This window comes from Schistocerca serialis, chromosome 1, assembly GCF_023864345.2.
Source record: "Schistocerca serialis cubense isolate TAMUIC-IGC-003099 chromosome 1, iqSchSeri2.2, whole genome shotgun sequence".
Classification (NCBI taxonomy): domain Eukaryota; kingdom Metazoa; phylum Arthropoda; class Insecta; order Orthoptera; family Acrididae; genus Schistocerca; species Schistocerca serialis.
In genome coordinates, this window is record NC_064638.1 from 327,090,043 (window position 1) to 327,117,447 (window position 27,405).

At 42.8% G+C, this 27,405-nt stretch overlaps 1 protein-coding gene across 1 annotated transcript in view; it reads left to right on the forward strand.

The window, feature by feature from the left end:
- Nucleotides 1–27,405, forward strand: part of LOC126470804 (uncharacterized) — a 230,408-nt gene that overhangs the window by 148,625 nt on the left and 54,378 nt on the right. Inside the window, exon 3 of the mRNA XM_050098852.1 lies at nucleotides 25,556–25,892. Within this exon, the coding sequence (XP_049954809.1) occupies nucleotides 25,556–25,892 (337 nt within the window). The remainder of the gene's footprint in view (nucleotides 1–25,555; nucleotides 25,893–27,405) is intronic.

A 27,405-nucleotide genomic window follows, 5' to 3' on the forward strand; every position in this document is an offset into this window, starting at 1 on the left:
AAGATTCTTTTACAGGGAGTGCAGTGGAGCTGACGCTGAAATCATTAAGTATTTGGTTATATCATCGCTAGTCTCACTGAACTCTTCTGAACTCTACATGTCATGTGTGGTCTGGCGTCCCCTTACCAGCAACAGGTCCCAGGTTCAAACTAGTCAATTCCCTAAAAAACACCGTCAGAGCATCGTTGCGCGAAAGTGGTAGGGAGACACGACATAGAACAACAGACACCACGCAGAATGTTAGAGAATGGCGACCTTGCCAGGATGGTAAAATACCATGATTGAAGGGCGTCCACATGCCTAACTAGGTCAGAAAAATATCCTTTTGAAAAATTTTCGTAGTAAAAAATTTTTTCCTAAAGTTATAAATAGTCGAAAACAGTAGCTGCAGCGATAGATAGTAAGAAAGCATTCAATAGAACGTGAGACATTCTAGCAGAGACAATAGCATAATTAAGTTATGAATTTTAATATTGTTAGAATTAAGTTTTCTCTCCAATGCAAGCGCACAGGTGGCGGATACATCGTTGACAAGTTGGTTCTGACCCAACAAGTAAGTGAATGGTTTGTCAAGTCGTGTGTGCAAAAAGTTTATGAAACGCGTGAGATCGTATGAGCGCATGTTGACGCGAAGTAGGGCGCGTGAATTGCTTTTAAAACAGAAAATAAGGGATTCGGAAAGATTAGCAATGGCAGATCGAGACCTTGACCGAATTGAGGTAGAGACCCAACATGAAGGTGGACAGAGAATAGAGGACAGTACAACAGACGATGCAGTATCGCAAGAAATAGGACAGATAACGCATCATAACGAGGATAATGTACGCCAAGGCACAGAAAACCTAGCTCAGCATACGACAGAGGAGCAGGAAAGTAGAGAGACAGCCGATGAGGATTATTCTAACTTGCGTCTTGAATACGTAGAACCCATAGTACAAGTAATCAGAGCTCCCTCACCACAGAGTACAAGGAATTCGAGCAGAAACGTGTCACCGCACAGTTCAGTGCAATCGGTTGCAAACTAAAACTTGGGCGAAAACACAGAGCTTAGGACGTCGGAAGAAAACGCAATAGGACCCACCAATCTGGCAGAATTATTACAATTAATGACAGAAACCATGACAAGACAAAATAAAGAAATTGCGAACCAAAATAAAATTCAGAATGCAGAAACGACGAATCAAATTACAGAATCCACGAGACAAATGCGTGAGATTAAAGAACAAAACAAAAAAATTCAGTTACACCTAAGTCATATTGAAGACGAGGCAAAAGAATCGCGAGAAGTGATAGTAAACTTAGTAACAGGTCACAATCAATTGAGAACAGACAATGACAAGGTACAAGCAGACGTACAAACATTGCGTAATGACACTCAGGACGAGATCAAAACATTACGTAACAACACCCAGCGAGAAGCCAAGAAACTAGAGAAATAGATAAACGAAATTATTAGACAAGCAGCAGGTACAGTGCGTGAAATTGTTGAAAATAGTGTGTTACCCAAACGTGTGACAAAAGCAGCGCTGAAAAGATATGATAACCGCATAGTCAAAATAGAAGCGCAAACGAAGCGACAATATCAGAAATTGCAAACAGAGTTGTTTCAAACCATTAAAGAGCGTAGTGAACAGGATCGAACAAGCACAGAGTCTGCAACCACATCCGTATCTGTAACAGCACCGGAAAAACAAGCAATTAACCAAGATATCATGCATTTTCGATTCCAATCACAGGCGGAAAGTAACATACGTGAAATCAGACAGCCTGCACCGCAACAAACACGTTTCGAAATTCTTGATGAACAAACGGGACGACAAACACATGCAGAACCACAAATGTATGTTTCAAGACAGTTTTGATCGTGCAATGGAGCGGCAAGGTCAGCCAGACAAGATACCGAACCAATACCTGACGATGGAAAGCCAGGTCGCGAAGAGTACAGTGCAATGCATTCAGCTACACGTTCACAACCGATGGAAGAAAATTATTGCGTACCACTCCAACGATACTAAGCAAGGGTAGGCGAAAGTTACAGTGGACAATATCCAATGGATCTACCACAACCGGAAAGAACGACGGGAGAAATGATCAGAAACAAAAGTGGCGAAGAATCGCGAATTTCATATGGAACTATGACGAAGTACGACAACGATCATTTCCTCACAATCAGAAAATTTCAACACTTTCGAGAAGGAAACTCATTACATCCACGAACTTTTATTGATCAATTCCGAGTAGGATTACCAGAACACTGGACGCTATCACACAAATTAGACTTTATATGTGCACACACGTCAGGAACAGTCGCAGAAACCATGCAAAATGTTGCAGCGACATGCCGATCGTACGAAGATTTCAGAGAGAAGTTTCTCTCACGATATTGGTCCAACGAAGCACAGAACAGAGTTCATATTTTCGGAAGATGACGCAAGAAAAAGACGAAGCGCACGTGAAAACGAAAGCAAAAAGCAGTGGAATCCACGAGACACAGTACGAAGAAACAGTAATTACGAACCACGTGATAACTTCGCACCAAGAAACGACAATAGATTTCAACCAGAACCGGTTATGGATTTAGAAGAGAATATGGCAATAACTATAATTCACCCGGAACGACAACAACTATTACAGAGGGAATAACGATAACCAGAACGGGAATTGGAGCGCCAATAGACCGACAAATTATCAACAAAGAAACCAATATCAACAAGCGGAACAAGAAAAGAGAATACAGATAGAAGAGGTGGAGGTAAACCACCAAATCCGGATAAACGTTCGAATTGACAGCTAAGCGCCCATGCCAAAGAGAATGACGCACCGACCCAGGACAATTGCAGCACCTTGAACAAAGAAGTAAAAATCTTATCACGAGAATAGAAGAAGGAAGAAAAAAATCCGCAGGGACCAGTTGAAAACGAAGACAAGAAAATAACAATATCGTGTTGGGACGAAATTAATTGGGAGAATACTGACGAGGAAGATGAATTACCAGAGGCATGCACAACGAATGTAGGAGGAAAGGACGAAGTAATGAGTATTGCAGAGCTATTTGAGATGGAAACCAGGGAAAGCGAATTCAATGAGGATAATGCTCAGTCGACAGAAGTTGAAAATAAGTTACGAGTGGGCACACAACCCAACGTATATAATGAAGGAAGTTATGAAGCGATAATTAGAGCATTTAGATGCGATTATGTGGAAGTAGCGACGAAGAAGGAGAAGATAGACGAGGATGAGGAAAAAGTAGAGGATGTTGAAGAAAGCGTAAATGAAGGAAGAAATAGAGAAGAGGAAATAAAAGAGAGAGAAGTAGCAGTCGAAGCTTATCTACATCTATACTCCGCGAGCCACCTTACGGTGTGTGGCGGAGGGTACTTATTGTACCACTATCTGATCCCCCCTTCCCTGTTCCATTCACGAATTGTGCGTGGGAAGAACGACTGCTTGTAAGTCTCCGTATTTGCTCTAATTTCTCGGATCTTTTCGTTGTGATCATTACGCGAGATATATGTGGGCGGTAGTAATATGTTGCCCATCTCTTCCCGGAATGTGCTCTCTCGTAATTTCGATAATAAACCTCTCCGTATTGCGTAACGCCTTTCTTGAAGTGTCCGCCACTGGAGCTTGTTCAGCATCTCCGTAACGCTCTCGCGCTGACTAAATGTCCCCATGACGAATCGCGCTGCTTTTCGCTGGATCATGTCTATCTCTTCTATTAATCCAACCTGGTAAGGGTCCCATACTGATGAGCAATACTCAAGAATCGGACGAACAAGCGTTTTGTAAGCTACTTCTTTCGTTGATGAGTCACATTTTCTTAGAATTCTTCCTATGAATCTCAACCTGCCGCCTGCTTTTCCCACTATTTGTTTTATGTGGTCATTCCACTTCAGATCGCTCCGGATAGTAACTCCTAAGTATTTTACGGTCGTTACCGCTTCCAATGATTTACCACCTATGGCATAATCGTACTGGAATGGATTTCTGCCCCTATGTATGCGCATTATATTACATTTATCTACGTTTAGGGAAAGCTGCCAGCTGTCGCACCATGCATTAATCCTCTGCAGGTCCTCCTGGAGTACGTACGAGTCTTCTGATGTTGCTACTTTCTTGTAGACAACCGTGTCATCTGCAAATAGCCTCACGGAGCTACCGATGTTGTCAACTAAGTCATTTATGTATATTGTAAACAATAAAGGTCCTATCACGCTTCCCTGCGGTACTCCCGAAATTACCTCTACATCTGCAGATTTTGAACCGTTAAGAATGACATGTTGTGTTCTTTCTTCTAGGAAATCCTGAATCCAATCACAAACCTGGTCCCACAGAGAGTTCGAATTCACAAGGGAAATTCCTAAAAAGACTCATGTATGATTCAGTGGAGGATTAGTTGATGCAAGAAGAAGGAGAACAGAACCAACCCTTTCAAATTCAACCAATTGTGAAGGCCAAGGTAAAGCATATCCCAGTCAATATTGTAATTGAGAGCGGAAGTGAACTGACTGCGATTTCAGAAAATTTATTCATGCAGTGTAATGCCAATGAGGAATTGCCAGTTCTGAAAACACGTAAGATTAAAGTAAGAGGTCCTGTTAGAAACAATGCTGCGTAAGTTACGAGACAAACAAGGTTAACTCTTTCGTGTAAAGGTCAAAAGATCCAAAGCCAACTTCGTGATTATACCTAAACTAACTGTAGATTTGATTATAGGTGCAGATTTTTTAAATGAGAGATGAGCGATAATAGATATGGGGAAAGGTAGCGTAACATTCGGGAATTTCACACTTCTCTTTGAGCAAAAGCTAAAATTAGAAGAAATACCAGTTATAAACAAACAATTAAGAATGACGCGAGATAAAGAGGATGAAGAATTAGAATGGTATGCACAAAAGGGGGAATCGCCTCAACTCATGTTAGAAGTCCGTAAAGAAATCGACGAAAAATTGCAAGAAGTTCAAGGTACTTCGGAACACAGTAAAAGAGAATTAGAGGGTATTTTATGAGATAAAGCAGAGGTATTTTTACCTAAGACTGGCAGTATTAAACACTTTCAGTACAAGTTCGAAGTAAAACAGCACAAACCATTTAGATTGCCACCCTATACAATCCCATTAAGCTACAGGAATAAAGTATTCCAGGAGATATCTAAAATGTTAGATGACGATATTATTGAACCAGCTACCTCCACATATAACAGCCCGCTCCATATTGTACAAAAACGAGATGGGAGCATCAGGTTAGTGCTTGATTCCAGACAGATCAACACAATCATAATCACTGAGACAGATCGCCCAGAAAAATTAGAGGAATTGATACAAAACTTCCACGGTGCTAAGATATTTTTATCAATTGATTTACAGAGTAGTTTCTGGCAAACAGAATTGGCCCCAGAATGTAGAAAATTTACAGCATTTATCGTATTCGGTAAATGTTACCAGTTTAAACGATTGCCATTTGGTTTAAACATATCTTCAGCAGCGTTTATTAGGGGATTTAATACTATACTCAGTCCTGAAATTTTACAAAAAATTACTTGTTATGTTGATGATGTGATTATAGCAGAACCCTCTTGGGAACATCACGACGACACATTAAATCAGTTTTTACGGATCATGAAAGACATGGGGTCACAGTAAATATAACAAAATCAAAATTTGGAAGGCGAGAGGTCAAATTTCTAGGACACATAATTTCCGAGAAAGGGGTAATGCCCGACCCAGAAAAACTAACGGCAATCAGAGAATTCTGTACTCCATATAACAAGAAAACTCTCAGAGGATTTCTAGGTCTCACCGGATTCTATAAAAAATTTATTTGGATCGACACTCTCGCAACACCACGCCTATGTGCATTGACTGGAAAAAACACGCCATGGGTATGGGATCAACAAGCCAATGAAGAATTTTTAAAAGGGAGAAACGCACTAACAACAGCACCGATTTTAGCACATCCTGATCTAACACCAAATTTTTGTATGGCCACTGATAGCGCGAAAACAGGTTTAGGAGTTGTTTTATTCCAAGAATACGAACAGGCAGGGCTAACATCATATAGAACAATTGCATTTGCCAGTCGGGTACTAAAAAAAAGCGAGAAAAACTATTCAGTCACGGAGCTGGAAGCATTGGCCATTGTATGGGGCTTCCAACGTTTTCGATACTTCCTATTCGGAAGAAAAACAAAAGTATACACTGACCACAAAGCATTAGAATTTCTGTTATCCGCCAAACAAACTCATGGGAGGTTAGCCAGATGGATGTTAACACTACAAGAATTTGACTTCACTATTACACACATACCAGGACCAACGAATGTATTAGCAGATGCTTTATCACGATGTCCACAGGGTGCATCCAATAACATAGGTTTGGAAGCAGCAGAAGACCAGTTTAAAATGTACTATATGAAACAAGTACCTTTCGAAAACTACATTACGACAGCATTGAAAAACATAGGCAAAGAACAGGACAAGTATCCCGAAATACTAGGAATCAAACACAAGTGGAGAAGTAAGGATTTTCCAGACATTCGGCAGCACTATCTCGTAAAAAACAATGTTTTATTTTTTAGACGAAATGTTGCAACGAATGAGTGGTTTATTTACATCCCAGATGAACTAATTAATAAGTACATATGGTATAAACATTTAAGTAATGGCCACTTTGGACCAAAGAAATGCTTTTTAAAAATAAAACAAACAAGCCATTTTCCTAATATGCAAAGACGAATTAGAACAGTATTAGTCAAATGCAAAAAAAATGTATGAGGGCTATACACGTCACTTTCCAAACCAAACCACCTATGTTTCCAATAATCCCTAAAAAATTAAAACAAATAGCTGCAATAGATTTGATGGGTCCCCTCCCACGCACAAAAAATGGATATATTTTCATATTTATCGTTGACACCATTAAAACGGGCAACAGGTCTTACTATAAGTAAAGCATTTAGACAAGATTTTCTCAGACAAGTAGGTCGAGTGGAACGAATAATTTCGGATAATGGCCCACAATACAAATCAGTGCAATGGCAGAACACGTTAAAACAACACAAAATAAAACCTATCTACATATCTAAGTACAAACCTAGCGTAAATCCAGCAGAACGATCTATGAAGGACATAGGCACTTTATGCCGATTATATGCAGCAAAAGACACAACACTTGGGATATATACCTTAAAGATTTTCAAGAAGTAATAGATGAAATGCCACATAGCACTACACTACTACCTCCAGTTACTGTACTTAAAAATATTGAACCCCCAAACATAACCATAGAAAATGTTAGATTTCCTATTGTACTACGTAGACAGCACAAACAAGTCATAGCAACAGCACTTTCCAACATCAGAAAGGCAGCCATTAAAAGAAAAGAAAGAGGAGATAGAACAGCAATTAAAAGAACATTCTCAGTAGGCCAGAAAGTATTTGTAAAAACACAAAATACATAAGTTTTACGCTGCATACAAAGGATCTGTCATAATTAGCCGAATTGCTCATGATAATGCTGTGGAACTAATGAACCCAAAAACAGGCAAAACCTTAGGACTTCACCATGTGAGCCATATCAAATAGTTTGAAGATTAATTTTATTGCTGGTAAATAATCAGCACAATATTCAAGATTATGTTGCAGATAAGATCGCCAGGAGAAAGAAGAATGAAGAGAGAGGAAGGTGCGAAAAAGAAAGTAGTTTCAATAAAAACAAAAACAAAAATAACACCAATAGTACCATAGATTAAGGTGAAGGGATAAAGCATAGATAGTCTAACAGCATGAAATATTAAAATGCTATACACCACGACACTACACAAAAATAAAAAACGAATTTGAGGATTCTTGTGGAAGTTATGACTCAAAATATTTTAGAATTGTAACATGGAAAGGGCGCCGAAATTTGTAAAGCTTTTTAAGAAGGCGTAAAACAATGTAGGTACTAGACATATGTTACATGATTATAAGTAAAACTTTTTGTAAGAACCATTGTAAATACTCCAGCAAAGACCAGATGCAACGATCCACAAGTTGCAATGTGAGAAGTATCAAGAAAGAAAAGGACGTAATTAGCAAGACACGATTCCTTCAAGGCAGAAGCGTCGAGAGAAAGGAAAGTTCTACAATGGATCGAAGGATGACCTATGCCATATCACATCTATAATCTAGGTTTAAATTAAGTTTCACAAAAGAGAAAACTATCAAAATGGTCTACAGAGACCCTCAATTATCTTTAATTACTTATCTAACTTGTCGTAAATTACAGTGGCTGATGTGGCTTCTCAATAATTATATAACAGAAAAATCATCGCGTTTCAGATTTTAACTAACGTAGCAAATGTGAATACCATGATCTTCAATTGACGATCGACACTAGTATTACGTAAAAAGGGGATGTAACAGATGATATTTCTGCAGTTCTGAGTGAAGCCTTACGCACTCAAAAATGCGGTATCACGTGCGTTCATTACCTTGTCGGTGTTCGTCTGGGGGCGGCGGCCGGCGCAGCTCTATACAGCTCGCCGTTTCGGAAGTAACTCTCTCCTAACTTCTCCTTACTACAATTTACCGAAGTTGGTTTAAAAAAACTATCTGGCTGTGTTTTCATCTGACCAGTCAGGGTCTCAATGTTAACCTTAAGCTCCGTCTACAAAAATTGTGTCTATCCAATGAGAAACGTTATACTTTTCGTGGTGGGGCAATGTTTTTAAAGTTTGCAACGTAACAGAGACGCGAAAAAGTGTCACGCTAAAACTTGCAGCTGGTGTGGCCCTCGAAGGTATGACATGCATTTAGGCATTCTTGTGTTAGTCTGTTGTATTCCATTTGCTCACTCGTTACTCGTATCACTTTGGTTAAAGTAATGTCACGATTTATTCGGAGCTACGTGACATACTGCTGGATTTGCTTATCATGTCAGGGTTTTCATGGAAGGTGTTGGATTTGCCTGACATCTTACACCAGTGATGCAAATAGACGATAATCGGACGGAGGCACCAAGTCTGGAGAATAAGCCGCATAGCCTAGTACACTACTGGCCATTAAAATTGCTACATCACCAAGATGACGTGCTATAGATGCGAAATTTAACCGACAGGAAGAAGATGCTGTGATATGCAAATGATTAGCTTTTCAGAGCATTCACACAAGGATGGCGCCGGTGGCGACACCTACAACGTGCTGACATGAGGAAAGATTCCAACTGATTTCTCATACACAAACAGCTGTTGACCGGCGTTGCCTGGTGAAACGTTGTTGTGATGCCTCGTATGCGTACCATCACGTTTCCGTCTTTGATAAAGGTCGGATTGTAGCCTATAGCGATTGCGGTTTATCGTATCGCGACATTGCTGCTCGCGTTGGTCGAGATCCAATGACTGTTAGCAGAATATGGAATCGGTGGGTTCAGGATGGTAATACGGAACGCCGTGCTGTATCCCAACGGCCTTGTATCACTAGCAGTCGAGATGACAGGAATCTTATCCGCAAGGTCGTAACGGATCGTGCAGCCACGTCTCGATCAACTGAGTCAACAGATGGGGACGTTTGCAAGACAACAAGCATCTGCACAAGCAGTTCGACGACTTTTGCAGCAGCATGGACTATCAGCTCGGAGACCATGGCTGCGGTTACGCTTGACGCTGCATCACAGATAGGAGCGCCTGTGATGGTGTACTCAACGACGAACGTGGATGCACGAATGGCAAAACGTCATTTTTTGGGATGAATCCAGGTTCTGTTTACAGCATCATGATGGTCGCATCCGTGTTTGTCTCGGTCACCTCTTGTTCGCATTGACGGCACTTTGAACAGTGGACGTTACATTTCAGATGTGTTATGACCCGTGTCTCTACCCTTCATTCGATCCCTGCGAAACCCTACATTTCAGCAAGATAATGGACGACCGCATGTTGCAGGTCCTGTACGGGCCTTTCTGGATACAGAAAATGTTCGACTGCTGCCCTGGTCAGCACATTCTCCAGATCTCTCACTAGTTGAAAACGTCTGGTCAATGGTGGCCGAGCAACTGGCTCGTTACAATACGCCAGTCACTACTCTTGATGAACTGTGGTATCGTGTTGAAGCTGCATGAGCAGCTGTTCCTGTACACGCCATCAAAGCTCTGTTTGACTCAATGCCCAGGCGTATCAAGGCCGTTATTACGGCCAGAGGTGGTTGTTCTGGGTACTGATTTCTCAGGATCTATGCACCCAAATTGCGTGAAAATGTAATCACGTGTCAGTTCTAGTATAATATATTTGTCCAATGAATACCCGTTTATCATCTGCATTTCTTCTTGGTGTAGCAATTTTAATGGCCAGTAGTGTATTTCCCAACTGAACCCCCGATCTTCACTTCTAGCGGTAAGTATCTAATGATTACTAGTCTAAACTGTTTTCATCTTCCGAGCTAATTTTAAGTGTATAATCACTGTGGGTAAATTTAGCTCATGCTCAACATAACCCGTATTACGTCACGGTTATTAATAATAGTTCCATTATCAGTTAGGCTTGCTCACATAAAGGAAAGCTTTCACTGAGTGGCTAGAAGTCACGGGAACGCATTGAAACAGAATTTGGCGGGAAGACTACGCGTCACAGACTCCGTACAGTCGTGGTGCAAAGGTGTTCCTGACGCGTACATTCAAATTGGCGGCGACCTGACTCTCGGCAGAACCTCAATCGCCTCGCATGGCTCTCCTTGACGTCCGTACATCAGACAATCGTGGTCGTCCTGTGCGGCAGTTTAAGCGAGGGAACGTCGTCGCTGCGATACGGAATATCCACCCCAGACACCGTTGATCGCAGACAGGACCTATCCGTCCTGCACCGATTGCCATCTCATGTTCAAAATCGGTCTAGTCTCGTACTTTCATGAACGCTGCTCACGTATCTGTAACAGGCTGCTCATATATCTTGTCTTGACTCGCGCCATAGGCTGCATCTAGTCGCAACATCAGGTCGTCGTATATGGTACATCTTAAAATGGTACAACGCTTACGACGACTTTTGGCCTCTCAGTTTACAGAGATTTACACACTCTTCGGAGACCGATTCCCTACACACAGACACACACGCACACACACACATACACACACACACACACACACACACACACACACATACCAAAAAACATCAGGATGAACAAACGCCTGAAATCAATCGATTTTTATATGCATGGTTTCGTGGCGTTAAACAGCGTCGCCGTCTTTTCAGAGTTAATTAGCGCTGAAGTTAGCCAATCAGGTCGTTACGCACGCAAATTCAAGAAGGCCGCCAGCAACGGTGTCGACAAACGTGTCCTTCGTTTGGTTTCCTAGAATACAAAAACACGACATGGGACGGTAGTGAGGGTCAAGCCAGTGTCAAAGGCTGAGCAATCTGGTGCGCTATTATCTACGCTGTGGGGACAACTGACAGTAACCGTATCTGGCGGGCCACTTGAATTTGCGTACGCAACGACTTGACTGCCCAACTTCAATGTTAATTCCCTCGGAAACGGCGCAACGTACCGACTTATTTTCTTAACAATTATTGCTCAGCCCAAGCTACCCTGCGGCAACTTTGTAGGCTTTTCGGGCTGTTTGCGACCACCCTATATACCGATAAAATTCTCTCGGGTTTCCAGTCGCGTCTAGTGGTTTAAAATCCACGAGCTATTGTCAAGTGGTGATTGTCATGTGGTTGTTGCTGCCGTCCTTACGTAGCCGTGCTACTGCCTGTGACCTCACAGGTGAGCGAATCAGCACTGAACATGCACATTACATGACTAACACTGTTAAATACTGCTTCTGTTCAATGAACAAATACTTTAACTGATCATAAGATATGATTAGATAGTTCACTTCTGGAAACCTTCCACTGTTTGTATATAATATTTGTTTGTGTCGTATTTCAATTTATTCTACTTAATTTTCGTTTCGACCTATAAATTATTTTCATCCTTCGAGCAAAGATATATTTTACTGTGCCCATATTCTCTGTGTAGCGGTTGTAGCTTAACATCTTTACTATTCTAACGTCTTTAAAAATGTTTTTCTTGCTTATGTAAAGCCAGGCAATGCTTTGAAACTGTTTAGCGTGTCTGCTACCATAAAACATAGAATGGTGTGTATTTAAGCAGTTTCCAGAGAATTTGACAGCAGTGCCATACTACATCTGCCAAAATGTGTTAAATTTAGAGTATAACATAAATACGCGACGCATTCATCGTTCAGAAAAAGGAGCAATATAAGTTTCTCCCACATTTCACGTTTTTATAACTTTTTAATCATTCCATGCATGGTTCTATCAAGGTCGACAAGAAACAAAAGACTTCTCGAAAATTTATCGAATTTTGTACGTAAAAAACTTTTGTTTACCTCCGAGCACAAAAATAATGACTACAAAAGGAAACCTGTAACACCCATCAGAAGACGGATTTGTAATAAATCAGAAATCGGTAATGGTTTGTTTAAAACAAACATTTTAAACCTTAATTGTTGCTGTTTGTAGTTTTAAATTATAAACCTTATAGCTGTACTACAGCCACGATCGAAAATGGGAAAGATATTGAAGAATCCGGCCATGTCACTTTTTTTAAAAAAGGAAACGTTCCGATATCCGTCTCAAGTGCTTTAAGGAAGCCACGAAAGATCAAAATGTGATTTCAACTGCCGTCCTCTCGAAAGCGAATCCAGAATCTTAGTCACACAGCCGCGTCATGTTAATCGTTGGACTTCGCGGCTCTCTCTTACACGTGACCAGGCATTCTTCATATTTTATTATCACATTCACCATGACTCACAACATTCGAATTCGGAATGTCACATATCAATAATAAATACTATCTGAATAAAGCTGCATAAATACGCAGGCAAACCGTGATAGGATTTGAAAATCGTTTAAAGACAGACAACCAAATACCACTAACACTGCGTCAACACAGAAAACAATGCCGACCCCATAGGGAAACCGGAAAAAGTATGTTTCTCCTATGTTAATACCCATGCTACCAGAAAATCCTTTGCTTATATTAATACTTGTGCAATTCATTATCCGCATCAGGCTGGTCACGATACTTACGCCAATCCAATATAAGAAATTCAGCTGCTGAATACGCTATAGAAATGTTAGATGTGCGTCCTGATCGAGGTCCCGCGCTTCTGGTGACAAACAGACCCGAACTATTTGAAACAGTTAACGCAGAACAGGGAATCAGCGATCATAAGGCGGTTACGGCATCGATGATTTCAGCCGTAAATAGAAATAAGAAAAAAGGTAGGAAGATTTTTCTGTTTAGCAAAAGTGACAAAAAGCAGATTATAGAGTACCTCACGGCCCAACACAAAAGTTTTGTCTCAAGTACATATAGTGTTGAGGATCAGTGGACAAAGTTCAAAACCATCGTACAATATGCGTTAGATGAGTATGTGCCAAGCAAGATCGTAAGAGATGGAAAAGAGCCACCGTGGTACAACAACCGAGTTAGGAAACTGCTGCGGAAGCAAAGGGAACTTCACAGCCAACATAAACATAGCCAAAGCCTTGCGGACAAACAAAAATTACGCGAAGCGAAATGTAGTATGCGGAGGGCTATGCGAGAGGCGTTCAATGAATTCGAAAGTAAAGTTCTATGTACTGACTTGGCAGAAAATCCTAAGAAATTCTGGTCTTATGTCAAAGCGGTAGGTGGATCAAAACAAAATGTCCAGACGCACTGTGACCAAAATGGTACTGAAACAGAGGATGACAGACTAAAGGCCGAAATGCTAAATGTCTTTTTCCGGGGCTGTTTCACGGAGGAAGACTGCACTGTGGTTCCTTCTCTAGATTGTTGCACAGATGACAAAATGGTAGATATCGAAATAGACGACAGAGGGATAGAGAAACAATTAAAATCGCTCAAAAGAGGAAAGGCCGCTGGACCTGATGGGATACCAGTTCTATTTTACACAGAGTACGGGAAGGAACTTGCCCCCCTTCTTGCAGCGGTGTACCGTAGGTCTTTAGAAGAGCGTAGCGTTCCAAAAGATTGGAAAAGGGCACAAGTCATCCCCGTTTTCAAGAAGGGACGTCGAACAGATGTGCAGAACTATAGACCTATATCTCTAACGTCGATCAGTTGAAGAATTTTGGAACACGTATTATGTTCGAGTATAATGACTTTACTGGAGACTAGAAATCTACTCTGTAGGAATCAGCATGGGTTTCGAAAAAGACGATCGTGTGAAACCCAGCTCGCGCTATTCGTCCACGAGACTCAGAGGGCCATAGACACGGGTTCACAGGTAGATGCCGTGTTTCTTGACTTCCGCAAGGCGTTCGATACAGTTCCCCACAGTCGTTTAATGAACAAAGTACGAGCATATAGACTATCAGACCAATTGTGTGATTGCATTGAGGAGTTCCTAGATAACAGAACGCAGCATGTCATTCTCAATGGAGAGAAGTCTTCCGAAGTAAGAGTGATTTCAGGTGTGCCACAGAGGAGTATCATGGGACTGTTGCTGTTCACAATATACATAAATGACCTGGTGGATGACATCGGAAGTTCACTGAGGCTTTTTGCAGATGATACTGTGGCGTATCGAGAGATTGTAACAATGGAAAATTGTACTGAAATGCAGGAGGATCTGCAGCGAATTGACGCATGGTACAGGGAATGGCAATTGAATCTCAATGTAGACAAGTGTAATGTGCTGCGAATACATAGAAGGTTAGATCCCTTATCATTTAGCTACAAAATAGCAGGTCAGCAACTGGAAGCAGTTAATTCCATAAATTATCTGGGAGTACGCATTAGGAGTGATTTAAAATGGAATGATCATATAAAGTTGATCGTCGGTAAAGCAGACGCCAGACTGAGATTCATTGGAAGAATCTTAAGGAAATGCAATCCGAAAACAAAGGAAGTAGGTTACAGTACGCTTGTTCGCCCACTGCTTGAATACTGCTCAGTGGTGTGGGATCCGTACCAGATAGGATTGATAGAAGAGATAGAGAAGATCCAACGGAGAGCAGCGCGCTTCGTTACAGGATCATTTAGTAATCGTTAAAGCGTTACAGATAGATAAACTCCAGTGGAAGACTCTGCAGGAGAGACGTTCAGTAGCTCGGTACGGGCTTTTGTTAAAGTTTCGAGAACATACCTTCACCGAAGAGTCCAGCAGTATATTGCTCCCTCCTACGTATATCTCGCGAAGAGACCACGAGGATAAAATCAGAGAGATTAGAGCCCACACAGAAGCATACAGACAATCCTTCTTTCCAAGAACAATACGAGACTGGAATAGAAGGGAGAACCGATAGAGGTACTCAGGGTACCCTCCGCCACACATCGTCAGGTGGCTTGCGGAGTATGGATGTAGATGTAGATGTAGATGTGGATGTAGATGTAGATGTAGATGTAATGCGAAACATACGGAAGAATGCCTCTCAGTGCCCATCTCGAATTATTGGACGTTCACAAAAGTTGTTCCACTCTCCGATGGATGCATATACCACAGGGTGGTTTCATAGTCAGGTAGATTTCTATGAAAGAGCGAAACATTTTTGTTGTGCCTCCTTGGTTGGTAAGCCTGTTTATTCCAAGGATCGTATAAAGAATTTCACCAATACACATCCTATAGTTCACTTCTGACAGCTTTCTAAATTATTCAGTATGTCGATTGCGATTGAAAATGGAGGAAACCGAGTTTCGTGCTTTATTAAACATTTTCATACGAGGATTTGGACCGCAGCGCAAATGAAAACAGAATGGACCAAGTGTATATCCCTCAAAGGAGACTATGTCGAGAACTAAACTGAGTTGTTTACAAAACAAACATTTTTCCTGCTTTTTTACCAGACTTATCAAACTACTCTCGTATTTTCTTTCAGCTAGGTTCCTTCTTCCTGCTTCCACACTCAGTTTACTAAAACAACAAGGCCATAAATAACAAGAATGTTATGCTACTCATGTTCTCCATCTGTGCCAGCGTCGAATGCTTTGTCTAAACGTGCAGCTCCGTAAAATTTCCATTTAAATTGTAGTCCATGACGTCTGTTATCATTACGACGTGATTTCTCTCTTTAATAACACCGCTTAAGCTGAGGGCCTCAACATGCGCTTCTAAAGAGACGAGCCAGTGTTTTTAATCCAATACGTGTCCCTGCTCGGCGCTAAGCTCGGCTGAAAGCCGAAGTTAGTATGCTAATTTTATGTGCCCTGCAGAACAGGGAGCAGGACAGGAAAATTCTATTCAGGACGGGACGTGCCCTTTCCTTTCTAACAGATTCAATCCAACATCCTCATAAAAAAAAGGAACATAGGAATGTCGAGTGTTTAATCCAGATTTTTAAATTTTATACCCGTTTCTGTGCGAGAAATGGTTCTGTCCTACATTAGTTGTCCCAGTGAAATGTGTAAATAACGTGACAAGAGCCTAACTGAAAGAATGAATTTATAAAACTCTTTTCTTTCTCAATCTTGTATGACCCTTCAATGTACGAGGGCTATTCGGAAAGTAAGGAACGAAAGGTCGCGAAATGGAAACCAAAGTGAAAATTAAAACTGTTTTATTTGCAAAGGTTAGCTACACCTTCCAGCTACTTCTCTACACAGTCGCCGCTCAGATTTAGACATCTGTCGTAGCGTTGTACCAACTTTTCAATTCCCTCGTTATAGAAGACAGCCGCCAGTGCTTTTCGACAATTTTCTACTCTGGACTGCAGGTCGTTGCCTGTGTCAAAATATTGTCTTCATAGCCAGCAGTTCATTTGAGCAGAGATCAACCTCAAGGGTAGCCAATTACGGACTGTATTGTGGGTGATCAAACACTTCTCATCGAAAACGCTGCAGGAGCATCTTCATTGCGTTCACTGCCCCTGCAGAATGCGACCGAGAATTTCCGTGTAGAACGAACTGCATGGCAGTTATGTTACGTGGATTGCATAGCTTCAGGCGACATCTTTCACCAGGCCCTCAAATTGGCGGGAGACGCTAATTTCTAGCCATCTTTACGTTCTCACTGTGACCTCAGAACAGAAAAGAGCGACATGATGCGATCGACGGGCGTACTAGACACAGTGATTCACACATCTGAGCGAAGCTTCATCAGATTTTCACTGTATTTTCCATTTTGCGACCGATCGTTCCTTACTTTCCGAACAACCCTCGTAATCAGTATTTTCATCAGTTAAGGTTCAAATGGCTCTGAGCACTAAGTGACTTAACATCTGAGGTCATCAGTCCCCTAGAACTTAGAACTACTTAAACCTAACTAACCTAAGGACATCAGTTAAGGGATCTGTCACAGATTTGGCGCTTCAAAATTGCACCTAGTGATATACGCCTTAAAGTGGAAAAAATTATTTCAATCGTCTTTCAGCAATTAGTAAACGTTTAGAAAGAACTGACTGAAAAAGCTGGAACACAGGGTTCTGGTAAACTGCAACGCATACACCACGCTAGTGCAGCCAGTTCTGGAGTGTTGTTCCACTGTTTGGAGTCCTTACCAACTACGCATACCAACACACACCAAAAAAATTCACAGGCTCGTAACAGGTCGGTGAAGCCAATGCCAGAGTGTAACAGAAATACTTGACAACTGAAATGGGGATCCTTGGTAAAAAGTTGGCGTAATTCTCACGAAACCGTGTTGGGTAAATTATAAAACATGTATTCGACGATGACAGTGCGACTATTACCCTGATATCATCGTACATATTGTCTAGAGACTACAATGACAAGAAAGACAGGGGCTCGTACAGAGGCATATCAAGTCAAAGTAAATCCATACTCGGGGACTGAGTAGGAATCCAGTGTTGCTATTGCCGCGCGGAGTGGCCGCGCGGTTTGAGGCGTGGGGCATGGGTGTGTGTCTTGTTCTTAGCATAAGTTAAAGTAGTGTGTAAATCTAGGGACCGATGACCTCAGCAGTTTGGACACTTAGAAATTCACTCACATTGAACATTTGAACAGCGTTGCTATTATAGGCAAGGTCCTAGTGGAGGTAGTTTCCCATTGTCTTCCACCGACTTGCTGTGAAGCGTCAAGCGTGCATCTGTGCCATGTAGATGAGTTTCTTGAGTGCTTGTGCAGCTTGGATTTGGTTGGGTGTGTGTTTTTATGGATGAAGGAAAGTGAGAGATGAAACCTCCCCTCGAATAGCTTAACGTCCACATCCGACAGATGGATCACCATCAACAGTCTAAAATGCTCTCACTTCATGAGACACAGCGGAGAGGCTTGGAATTTAATCCGGGGCACTGGCGCGAAGAGTGATATTCAGGAACATATATAGATAGTCGTTTTTTCCTCGCTCAGTAAATGAATGAAATAGGAGAGGAAATCGATTATTTCGGGATGACTTACCCTCAGTGACATCCGCCCGGTTACTGTGCGTGTTAAAACGCCACTTCTGGGATCCAATCCGCCCGGTGGATTGACGACGAGGTCTGTGTGCCGGCCAGCCTGGATTTGGCTTTCACCCGGCTCGGTGAATATCGGGCTGGTACCCACGTCTTGCCTCAGAGTTACAGGATTCGCAAACGTTCGGGAAACTTTCGCTCATTTTCGTTTGAATACCAAAGCACGCAGACAGTTGGCGTACACACATTTTGTCCTGGGGGAATTGGGGGGGGGGGGCACCCAGCCCCCTCTTAAACTAATCGTGCCATGTTGTTGTTGTGGTCTTCAGTCCGCAGATTGGTTTGAGGCAGCTCTCCACGCCACTCTATCCTGTGCAAGCTTCTTCATCTCCCAGTACTACTGCAACCTACATCCTTCTGAATCTGCTTAGTGTGGTCTCCCTCTGCGATTTTTACCTTGCACGCTGCCCTCCAATACTAAATTGGTGATCCCTCGATGCCTCAGAACATGTCCCACCAATCGATCCCTTCTTTTAGTCACGTTGTGCCACAAATTTCTCTTCTCCCCAATTCTGTTCAATACCTCCTCATTAGTTATGTGACGTGCCCATCTAATTTTTAGCTTTCTTCTGTAGCACCACATTTTGAAAGCTTCTATTTTCTTGTTCAACCTATTTATTGTCCATGTTTCACTTCCATACATGGCTACGCTCCATACAAATACTTTCAGAAACGACTTCCTGACACTTAAATCTATACTCGATGTTAACAGATTTCTCTTCTTTAGAAAAGCTTTCCTTGCCATTGCCAATCTACATTTTACATCCTCTCTATTTCGACCATCATCAGTTATTTTGCTCCCCAAACAGTAAAACTCATTTACTACTTTAAGTGTCTCATTTCCTCATCTAATTCCCTCAGCATCACCCAGTTTAATTCGACAACATTCCATTGTCCTCGTTTTGCTTTTGTTGATGTGCATCTTATATCCTCCTTTCAAGACACTGTCCATTCCGTTCAACTGCTCTTCCAGGTCTTTCGCTGTCTCTGACAGAATTACAATGTCATAGGCGAACCTCAAAGTTTTTATTTCTTCTCCATGGATTTTAATTCCTACTCTGAATTTTTCTTTTGTTTCCTTTCCTGCTTGTCCAATATACAGATTGAATAACATCGGGGATAGGCTACAACCTTGTCTCACTCCCTTCCTAACCACTGCTTCCCTTTCATGCCCCTCGACTCTTATAACTGCCATCTGTTTTCTGTACAAATTGTAAATAGCCTTTCGCTCCATGTATTTTACCCCTGCCACCTTCATTCCGAGACTGCGCTGATGAGAGAAAGGCAGGAAAAAGGAAGACGATGTACCCTTTGCCACAGATTGCATGTCTTGCAAGTTTCATGCATCAGGAGAAGCTCCAAGCTACATAGACGATGCAGGGTATGTTAGTACGCTGTATGCTGACATTTATTGTACCATGAGTGTTCTGGAGATGGTCGCTTAGACAGCTGAAATTAGGTATCACATTTTTTTTGTTTTGTAATGTACACGGTCTGGACAACTGAAATTTTTTTGGAATGTTTTTTTTAATATTAAGATCTCTATATTTGATCACTCTCTCCTTCAATGAGAATGTAAGATGTAGCTAAGAGTCTGTAGAGCAAGGATGTAGCACTTGCATGCAGAGGAGAACTCATTGCGAACAGTTTCCTATAGACCACTTGTGCTTCCTTGTACTTAGATCATACCTATATCATATGAGTCAAATCGGTCTCGTTTGATCCTGATCATAACTTCCAGGAAGCGGGTTTTTTAGTAGACGACAATGTGTAGAGTAACATCCCTGTCCCAGCCGCCTACGAAATATGGACGTCACATGAGGTTTCCTTAGCTTGACAATCGATCTATAATCGACGAGAAATTTTCGACTATATGGCCACTAGGTGTATGCCCTTATGTTGCTGAGGTACACGCCATTCACGGATCCAGTTGCAGTATCCAGCTTTCTTTTCATAGGTTTGTAATCAGTATGAGGTACTGATGTTGGAGGGACGTGTCCTTCTAAAATACTTTTTTTTAGCTAGAAGGTCGACTATTTCGCTACGGAAAATGCATGATGCTCTTTCATCAGTATCAAATGCACAACTATGTAATTTTTCTTTGATTTTGTGATGAGCTCCAGCGTACGAGGTGGCTATAATCAAAGTGCAGCTGCCTCACGGAGATCCAGTGTGTGCTACAAATATCGTATGGCAGCGAAATTTGGTAAATATTCTAATGCTTTACTGCGGAACCGATTGACACTGGAAAACAAATTAGTTCCATCGTGACCTTCAGATGCAAATCTGGCACTGTACTCTGTTTATACGACATTATAACGTCCACAGTATCATTTGACGAGCCAAATGTGCGTGAACAATATGGCTATCGAGAAGAGAGGCGGTGCGTTGTTAGTGAAACTGCGTTATATGAACACCAGCAATTACAGTGCTGCATTGAGAGAATACCGCCGACTGAAAGGTCTGACGAAGGGTCCCATGACATTAAATGGATTAAAGAAGGTGATAAAGAAATACGAAAACACAGTGAACTTGTTGTAGCAACCGGAAGTGGAAGGCGTCCTAACCTGGTGGATGCTGTAACCGACCATGCAGCATGTGCCCGGGTAATGCTTGTGCTCATTCTGTCTGACGATAACTGCCTATCTCGTGGTCAACAGTCCGAAAGTTTGCAGTTTATTTTATACTGATAGGCCTACAAGGTCCAGATGAAACATCATGATTTGCAGCAACATTCTAAATTTGCTCTTCTGTTTCTAGCACCAGATCGAAGTCGATGACATGTGGCAGGGCAACATTCTATAAAGTGACGAGACACATTTTACACTATAGCGTGCAAAAGTGCCGGATTTGGGATAATGTTAAACAGCGTGTAACCTCCTAACAGATAAAATAAGTATATCATTGACATTCCGCAACCTCGCAATAGTTTATTATTCCGTAACCAAGCAATAATAACGTGACTAATCTCTCAATAAAATTGTGCCTCACATATAACCTTTCACTATTTAACTGAGTGTGAATCTAAACCGGTAAATTTGGACGTCAACAGTGCTGCGTCATGGCCCTGAAAGATCATTCTGAATAAATTGAAACTTCTTACCTCAATGAAGTCACCGGATAACGCGTATATATCTGCTCCTATAATAAATTTTTCTGGCACAGCCCAGTGAAATGCTGGCCGCTAGATTTGTCATGTATAAAAAGAAACAGCTGATTTTTCTTTACGTTAATCGGGATGACCATGGATTGCAGAAATTAGTAAATTCTTTAAATTCAGACGAATGATTGTCCAAGAGTTAATTTTATAAAAAAGATTATTATTAAAAGGTTTTTTTAAAACATTTACATGGGACTTGATATAACAATAGTACAAATTTTGTTGTAACAAACTACATATGCGCGCGGCTGCTTTTACGTTATACTACATCGCTCAGGCACCGCGATCGCTCCCCACGACCGGTCCCGCCAACTCCATACACCACACTGTTAGCTACTACTTACTCCTACAGACACTGCTCTTACTGCAGCCAACACCGCTCTCTGGTCTGCGATTCTCTTATAACTTACATATCGCAGGCAGCGCATGAGCAATCCATCGAAATTACATTTGCTCGAGTGCACTAGCAACAAATTCCCTAGTCATGGATCTCTTACCTAACCCTCCACTGGTTGGGGGGGGGGTCAAAAATTTGTCAACGAAGGGACTGCAATAGCCGCATGTGGTTTTGTGCTATGTATTCACGAACGCCTTTATTCTCTGTCTGTTCTTCTTTGTAGAGAATACACCCATAGTATATGCCAGGTGTATCGTGATGCTTGCAAGTTATCGAGACCTCCTTTTGAACATCATGTGATTCGTGCTTTGGAAGAGCGCAGCTGTGTAGAAATCTCTGTTTTCACGCAAGATGGGGCAAAATCTCATGTTGTTCGCCCAGTGCAAAGTCTGCTTAATGCAACGTGTTATCTCCAGAGGTTTAACAGATGCATGGCCTGCAAGGTATTCTGATCTCAATGTATCTGATCTTTGGCTCTGGGGATGCCGAAAAGAACGTTACTTATGTTCCACCCATAGTGTTGCGAGCAGCTGTTGATCACGTCGTTTTGCGGATGCAGCAACTCGTCGACGTCACCGGTGTTCTCGTTGAACAAATTGTGTGACAGGTGGTTAATAATAGAATCAACATTGTGTCATTCTCACTTGTTTGACCTTTTCTGCTGGTGTCCTGTACCTAATCCTTTACATGTCGAAACATTTCAATACGTCTTTCTTACATTCACAGCGCCGGATATACACCTGGTGGCCACCTTTGGAACTAATTCTTTGTCAAATGTACGTCGGTTCCGCATTAACGCTTCAGAATATCTACCAAATTGCGCTGCCGCAAGATAATTACAGCCCACACAGGGCCCTTGTGAGTAGCCACATTTCCCTTGTACAAGGGTCACTCCAAAAAAATGCACACTACTTTTTCAATCCATCTTTTATTCTACATGTTGAAAGTTTTACAGTGTGTAGATACATCCTTCAGGAACAATATTTTCATTTCTCCACATAATTTCCATCCCTCTCCACTGCCTTACGCCGTCTTGGAACCAGCGCCTGTATACCCGCACGGTAAAATTCTGAATCAACCTGTTGGAACCACTGTTTGGCAGCGTGCACAAGAGAGTCATCGTCTTCAAACCTTGTTCCACGAAGAGAGTCTTTCAGTTTTCCAAAGAGGTGATAGTCACATGGAGCCAGGTCAGGACTGTAAGGCGGGTGTTTCAGTGTTGTGTATCCGAGTTTTGTGATCGCTTACATGGTTTTTTTACTGACATGTGGCTGTGCATTGTAGTGCAATAGCAAAACATCCTCCTTTTGCCTTTTGCAGTGTCATCACATATGGATTAGAATTTATGGTGGTTCCACTTATCATGATGTTCACAAGCAAGAGTCCTTCGGAATCGATAAACACCATAGCCATAATTTTTCCAGCAGAAGGTGTGGTTTTGAATATTTTTTTTCTTGGGTGTATTTGGAAGGTGCCACTCCATTGATTGGCTCTTCGTCTCTGGTGAAAAATGATGGAGCCATGTTTCATCACCTGTCAGAATTGTTCCAAGAAATTCATCTCCACCATTCTCGTACTGTTCCAAAAGCTCGCTGCATACCGTTTTTCTTGTTTCTTTGTGAGCCACTGTCAATATACTGGGAACCCACCTGGCACAAACCTTTTTAACGCCAACACTTTCAGTATTCTGCAAACACTTCCTTCCCCTATGCCAACGTAGCATGATAAGTCGTTCACTGTGATGCGTCTGTTAGCAGTCACCAATTCGTTAACTCTCTGCACATTGTCTGGAGTGTGTGCAGTACGAGGCCTGCGCTGTGAGGACAATCCTCAATATTGCCGTGCCCACTTTCATCACCAAACCTGCTTGCCCATCGACTAACTGTACTGCGATCGACAGCAGTATCTCCATGCACCTTTTTCAACCTCTTGTGGATGTTTCCCACTGTCTCGTTTTCACAGCACAGGTATTCTATGACAGCACGTTGCTTCTGACGAACGTCAATTTTTTTTCCTTTATTGTATTTCAATTCCCCATCGGGGCGGGCTGGCAGCAGCTTACGCACTGCTCTTCAACCAAAAGACATAGAACAAACAATAGAAGACAATTAAAAGTATACAAAGGAGAAAACATGGTAAACATAGATATAAAAAAGGGGGAACATTATGGAAGGCAATAGACAAAAAAAGGGGCGACTGTAAAATGGAGATAAAAACCGTAAAAATGTAGTGCACACAAAAAAACCACACACTGGGACAATTAAAAGAACACAAGGCACAGTATGACTGGAGCATAAACGGTATCGACGGATGGCGTAGCACAGAACAAACACCGACGGCGAATCGCAAGGCAGTACACAATTAAAATCACACCTCTTGACGCACAGAAGAAACAGCACTAAACACAACACTGATGTGGCACACCGACGATGATCAAAACGGAGGAGCTGCCAGGCGCAAGGCGATGAGGGAGATTGGAAGAAGGGAGGGAGGGAGAGGAAGAGGGGGGGAGATGGGCAGGGGGCGCGCTGAAGAGGGCCAGGTAGGGAGGGATGTGGGAAGGAAAGAGGCAAGGATGGGGTGGAGGGTCTCAGGGGGGGGAAGGAAGAAATTCTGCTCTGGGAGAAGGAGAGGAGAGGAAAAAGGGGGCCCTGGGCAGGTGGGGGGGGGGGGGAACAAGGCCAGGTTATAATTGGAAGGAAGGGTAGATGTCACAGCGAAGTCCATCATCTGGGAGGGGGAGGCACTGGAAATTGCCCTGATGAAGGAGATAGAGGGTGTGGAGATGGAGAGAAGTAGGGATACAGCGATAGAGGTGCAACAAGTGCGGGGGGTAGAGAGGAAGGAGGAAACCAGAGGGTGGGAGGGATCAAACCTGTGGACAATGTAAGGGATGCAGAGATGTTGGAGGAACAGGAGGAGATGGGGGAAGGGGATGAGTTCATACAGGAGCCGTGTGGAGGAAAGAAGGTGGATACAGAAGCAAGGCAGAGCGCATGGCGTTCGAGGATTTGGAGGGCCTTGAAAAAGTAGGTGGGTGCGGAGATCCAGGCAACGTTGGCATAACAGAGGATAGGATGGATGAGGGATTTGTAGGTGTGGAGGATGGTAGAAGGATGCAATCCCCATGTCCGGCCAGACAGGAGTTTCAGAAGGCTGAGGCGGGAATGGGCTTTCTGCGGATGGTCTGTAGGTGAGGGGTCCAGGTGAGGTGTCGGTCGAGGGTGAGGCCGAGGTATCTCAGGTTGGGGGTGAGCTGGATGGGACGACCATAAAGGGTGAGGTAGAAATCGTGTAGACGAAAGGAGCTGGTGGTGCGGCCTATGATGATTGCCTGACGAACGTCAAGTGTAGCAGCCATCTTGAAGACATGCTGTGACGGCGCCACTCAAGGGAACAAGTTGAACTAAGTTTGTAAACAAGCGGGAAGGATGTATCTACACACTGTAAAACTTTCACACATGCAGAATGAAAACTGTATTTTTACAAAAATAGTGCGTATTTCTTTTGGAGTGACCCTCGTAACTACCCTGCAGGCAGGTGCTGTTGTAACCGCGATGTTGCCACCAGCAGCCGCCTGAGTGTCCCGTCGTGCGTGTTTGCAGCATGTGCCGCGTGGGCGCGCTGCTGCTGGTGGCGGCGCTGGTGGCATGTGAGGGCGCCGCGGGCCAGGGCCCGGACGCGGGCGAGCAGCGGGGCCCGGCCGACGCCGCCGCCTTCCTGCGCATGCGCACTGCTGGCGGCGACGGCGACGGCAAGGATGCGCTGCTGGAGAAGCGCGCGCCGCTGCTTGGATTCCACGGCGTGCGCGGCAAGAAGGACGACCTGGACGAGCTGGACAAGCGCGCCCCCTCGCTTGGCTTCCACGGCGTCCGCGGCAAGAAGGACGACGCCGACGATGACGACGGCTTCGACAAGAGGGCGCCCATGCGCGGCTTCCAGGTGAGCCTCATAGAGGTACACTGCAAGCGACAGCTTGAATTCTCGGCAATGGCAACCAACTGCCCACTTTGACTCACAAGGGGAGGCCACGACGTTTGGAACGGGGATTTACTGCAAACTTCGTACACTCGTAGTACTCCATGAGGACAACAAAATGTGTAAGCAGTAGCGCGTACTTCTCAAGCGTTATTGAGAAAATCGCAAGATAATATCGCTCGTCGAATATATATCTGTGCGTGGCCATTTTAACCATGAAGCGGCTGCAGCCAAGTGGTTCAAAAATTGTTCAAATGGCTCTGAGCACTATGGGACTTAACTTCTGAGGTCATCACTCCCCTAGAACTTAGAACTACTTAAACCTAACTAGCCTAAGGACATCAAACACATCCATGCCCGAGGCAGGATTCGAACCTACGACCGTAGCGGTCGCGCGGTTCGAGACTGTAGCGCCTAGAACCGCTCGGCCACCCCGGCAGGCACAGCCAAGTGGTGCCGGCACGGTAGCTCCGCGTGTTCGGTCAGAGCGTTTGCTTCCTTTTCTAATAAAAAAAACTGAGCGAACGGATGAACGAATAGACTGAACGGGTGTCATCGGACGTCTGCTCTGAACAAATTCAACTAACAATATAGAACAAAATATAAAAAAAAAGTTTTTGGCTTCAAGCCGCTGGATCGTTGGATCGAGTTCCGTTCGTCAGTCGTTTTTTATTTTCAATACAGTCATTTTCTTTATTATTTACATTACAGTTGATATAGTGGGGAAAATACGTGTAATCGGATGAACTTTTTACATTTTCAGTATCACTTAATGCGTTTGGTCTTTTACTAGTCGATACTTATGAATATTATATTATTTGTGATAATAAAAATTAGTAGACTGCCAAATAACATGGTAAATTTAATAAAATTTCATCCGATTACACGTATTTTTCCCATTACATCAATTGTAATATAAATAGTAAAGAAAATGACTGTGTTGAAAATTAAAGAAGAACTAAGGAACGGAACTCGATCCAGCGATCCAGCGGCTTGAACGCCAACCACTTCCTTTTTCTTTTTAAAAAAAAAAAACATTTTGTTCTATATTGTTCGTTGAATTTGTTCAGGGTGGACGTCCGACGACACCCGTTCAGTTTCTTCGTTCATCCGTTCGCTCAGTTTTTATATTATAAAGGAAAGCTAACCCTCAGACCGAACACGCTGAGCTACCGTCCCGGCACCACTCGGCTGCAGCCGCTTCACGGTTTAAATGGCCACTCACAGATGCATATTTGACGACCGAAATTATCTTGCGATTTTCTTAGTAATGCTTGAGAAGTGCGCGCTACTGCTTACACATTTTGTTGTCCTCATGGAGTACTACGAGTGTACGAAGTTTGCAGTAAATCCCCGTTCCAAACGTCGTGGCCTCCCCTTGTCAGTAAAACTAACCGACGGCGTAAAATAAAAATTTCTATTAATTCTTATGATCTCTAATCTATTATTTAAACGGACCGTGTTTATCATATGATTT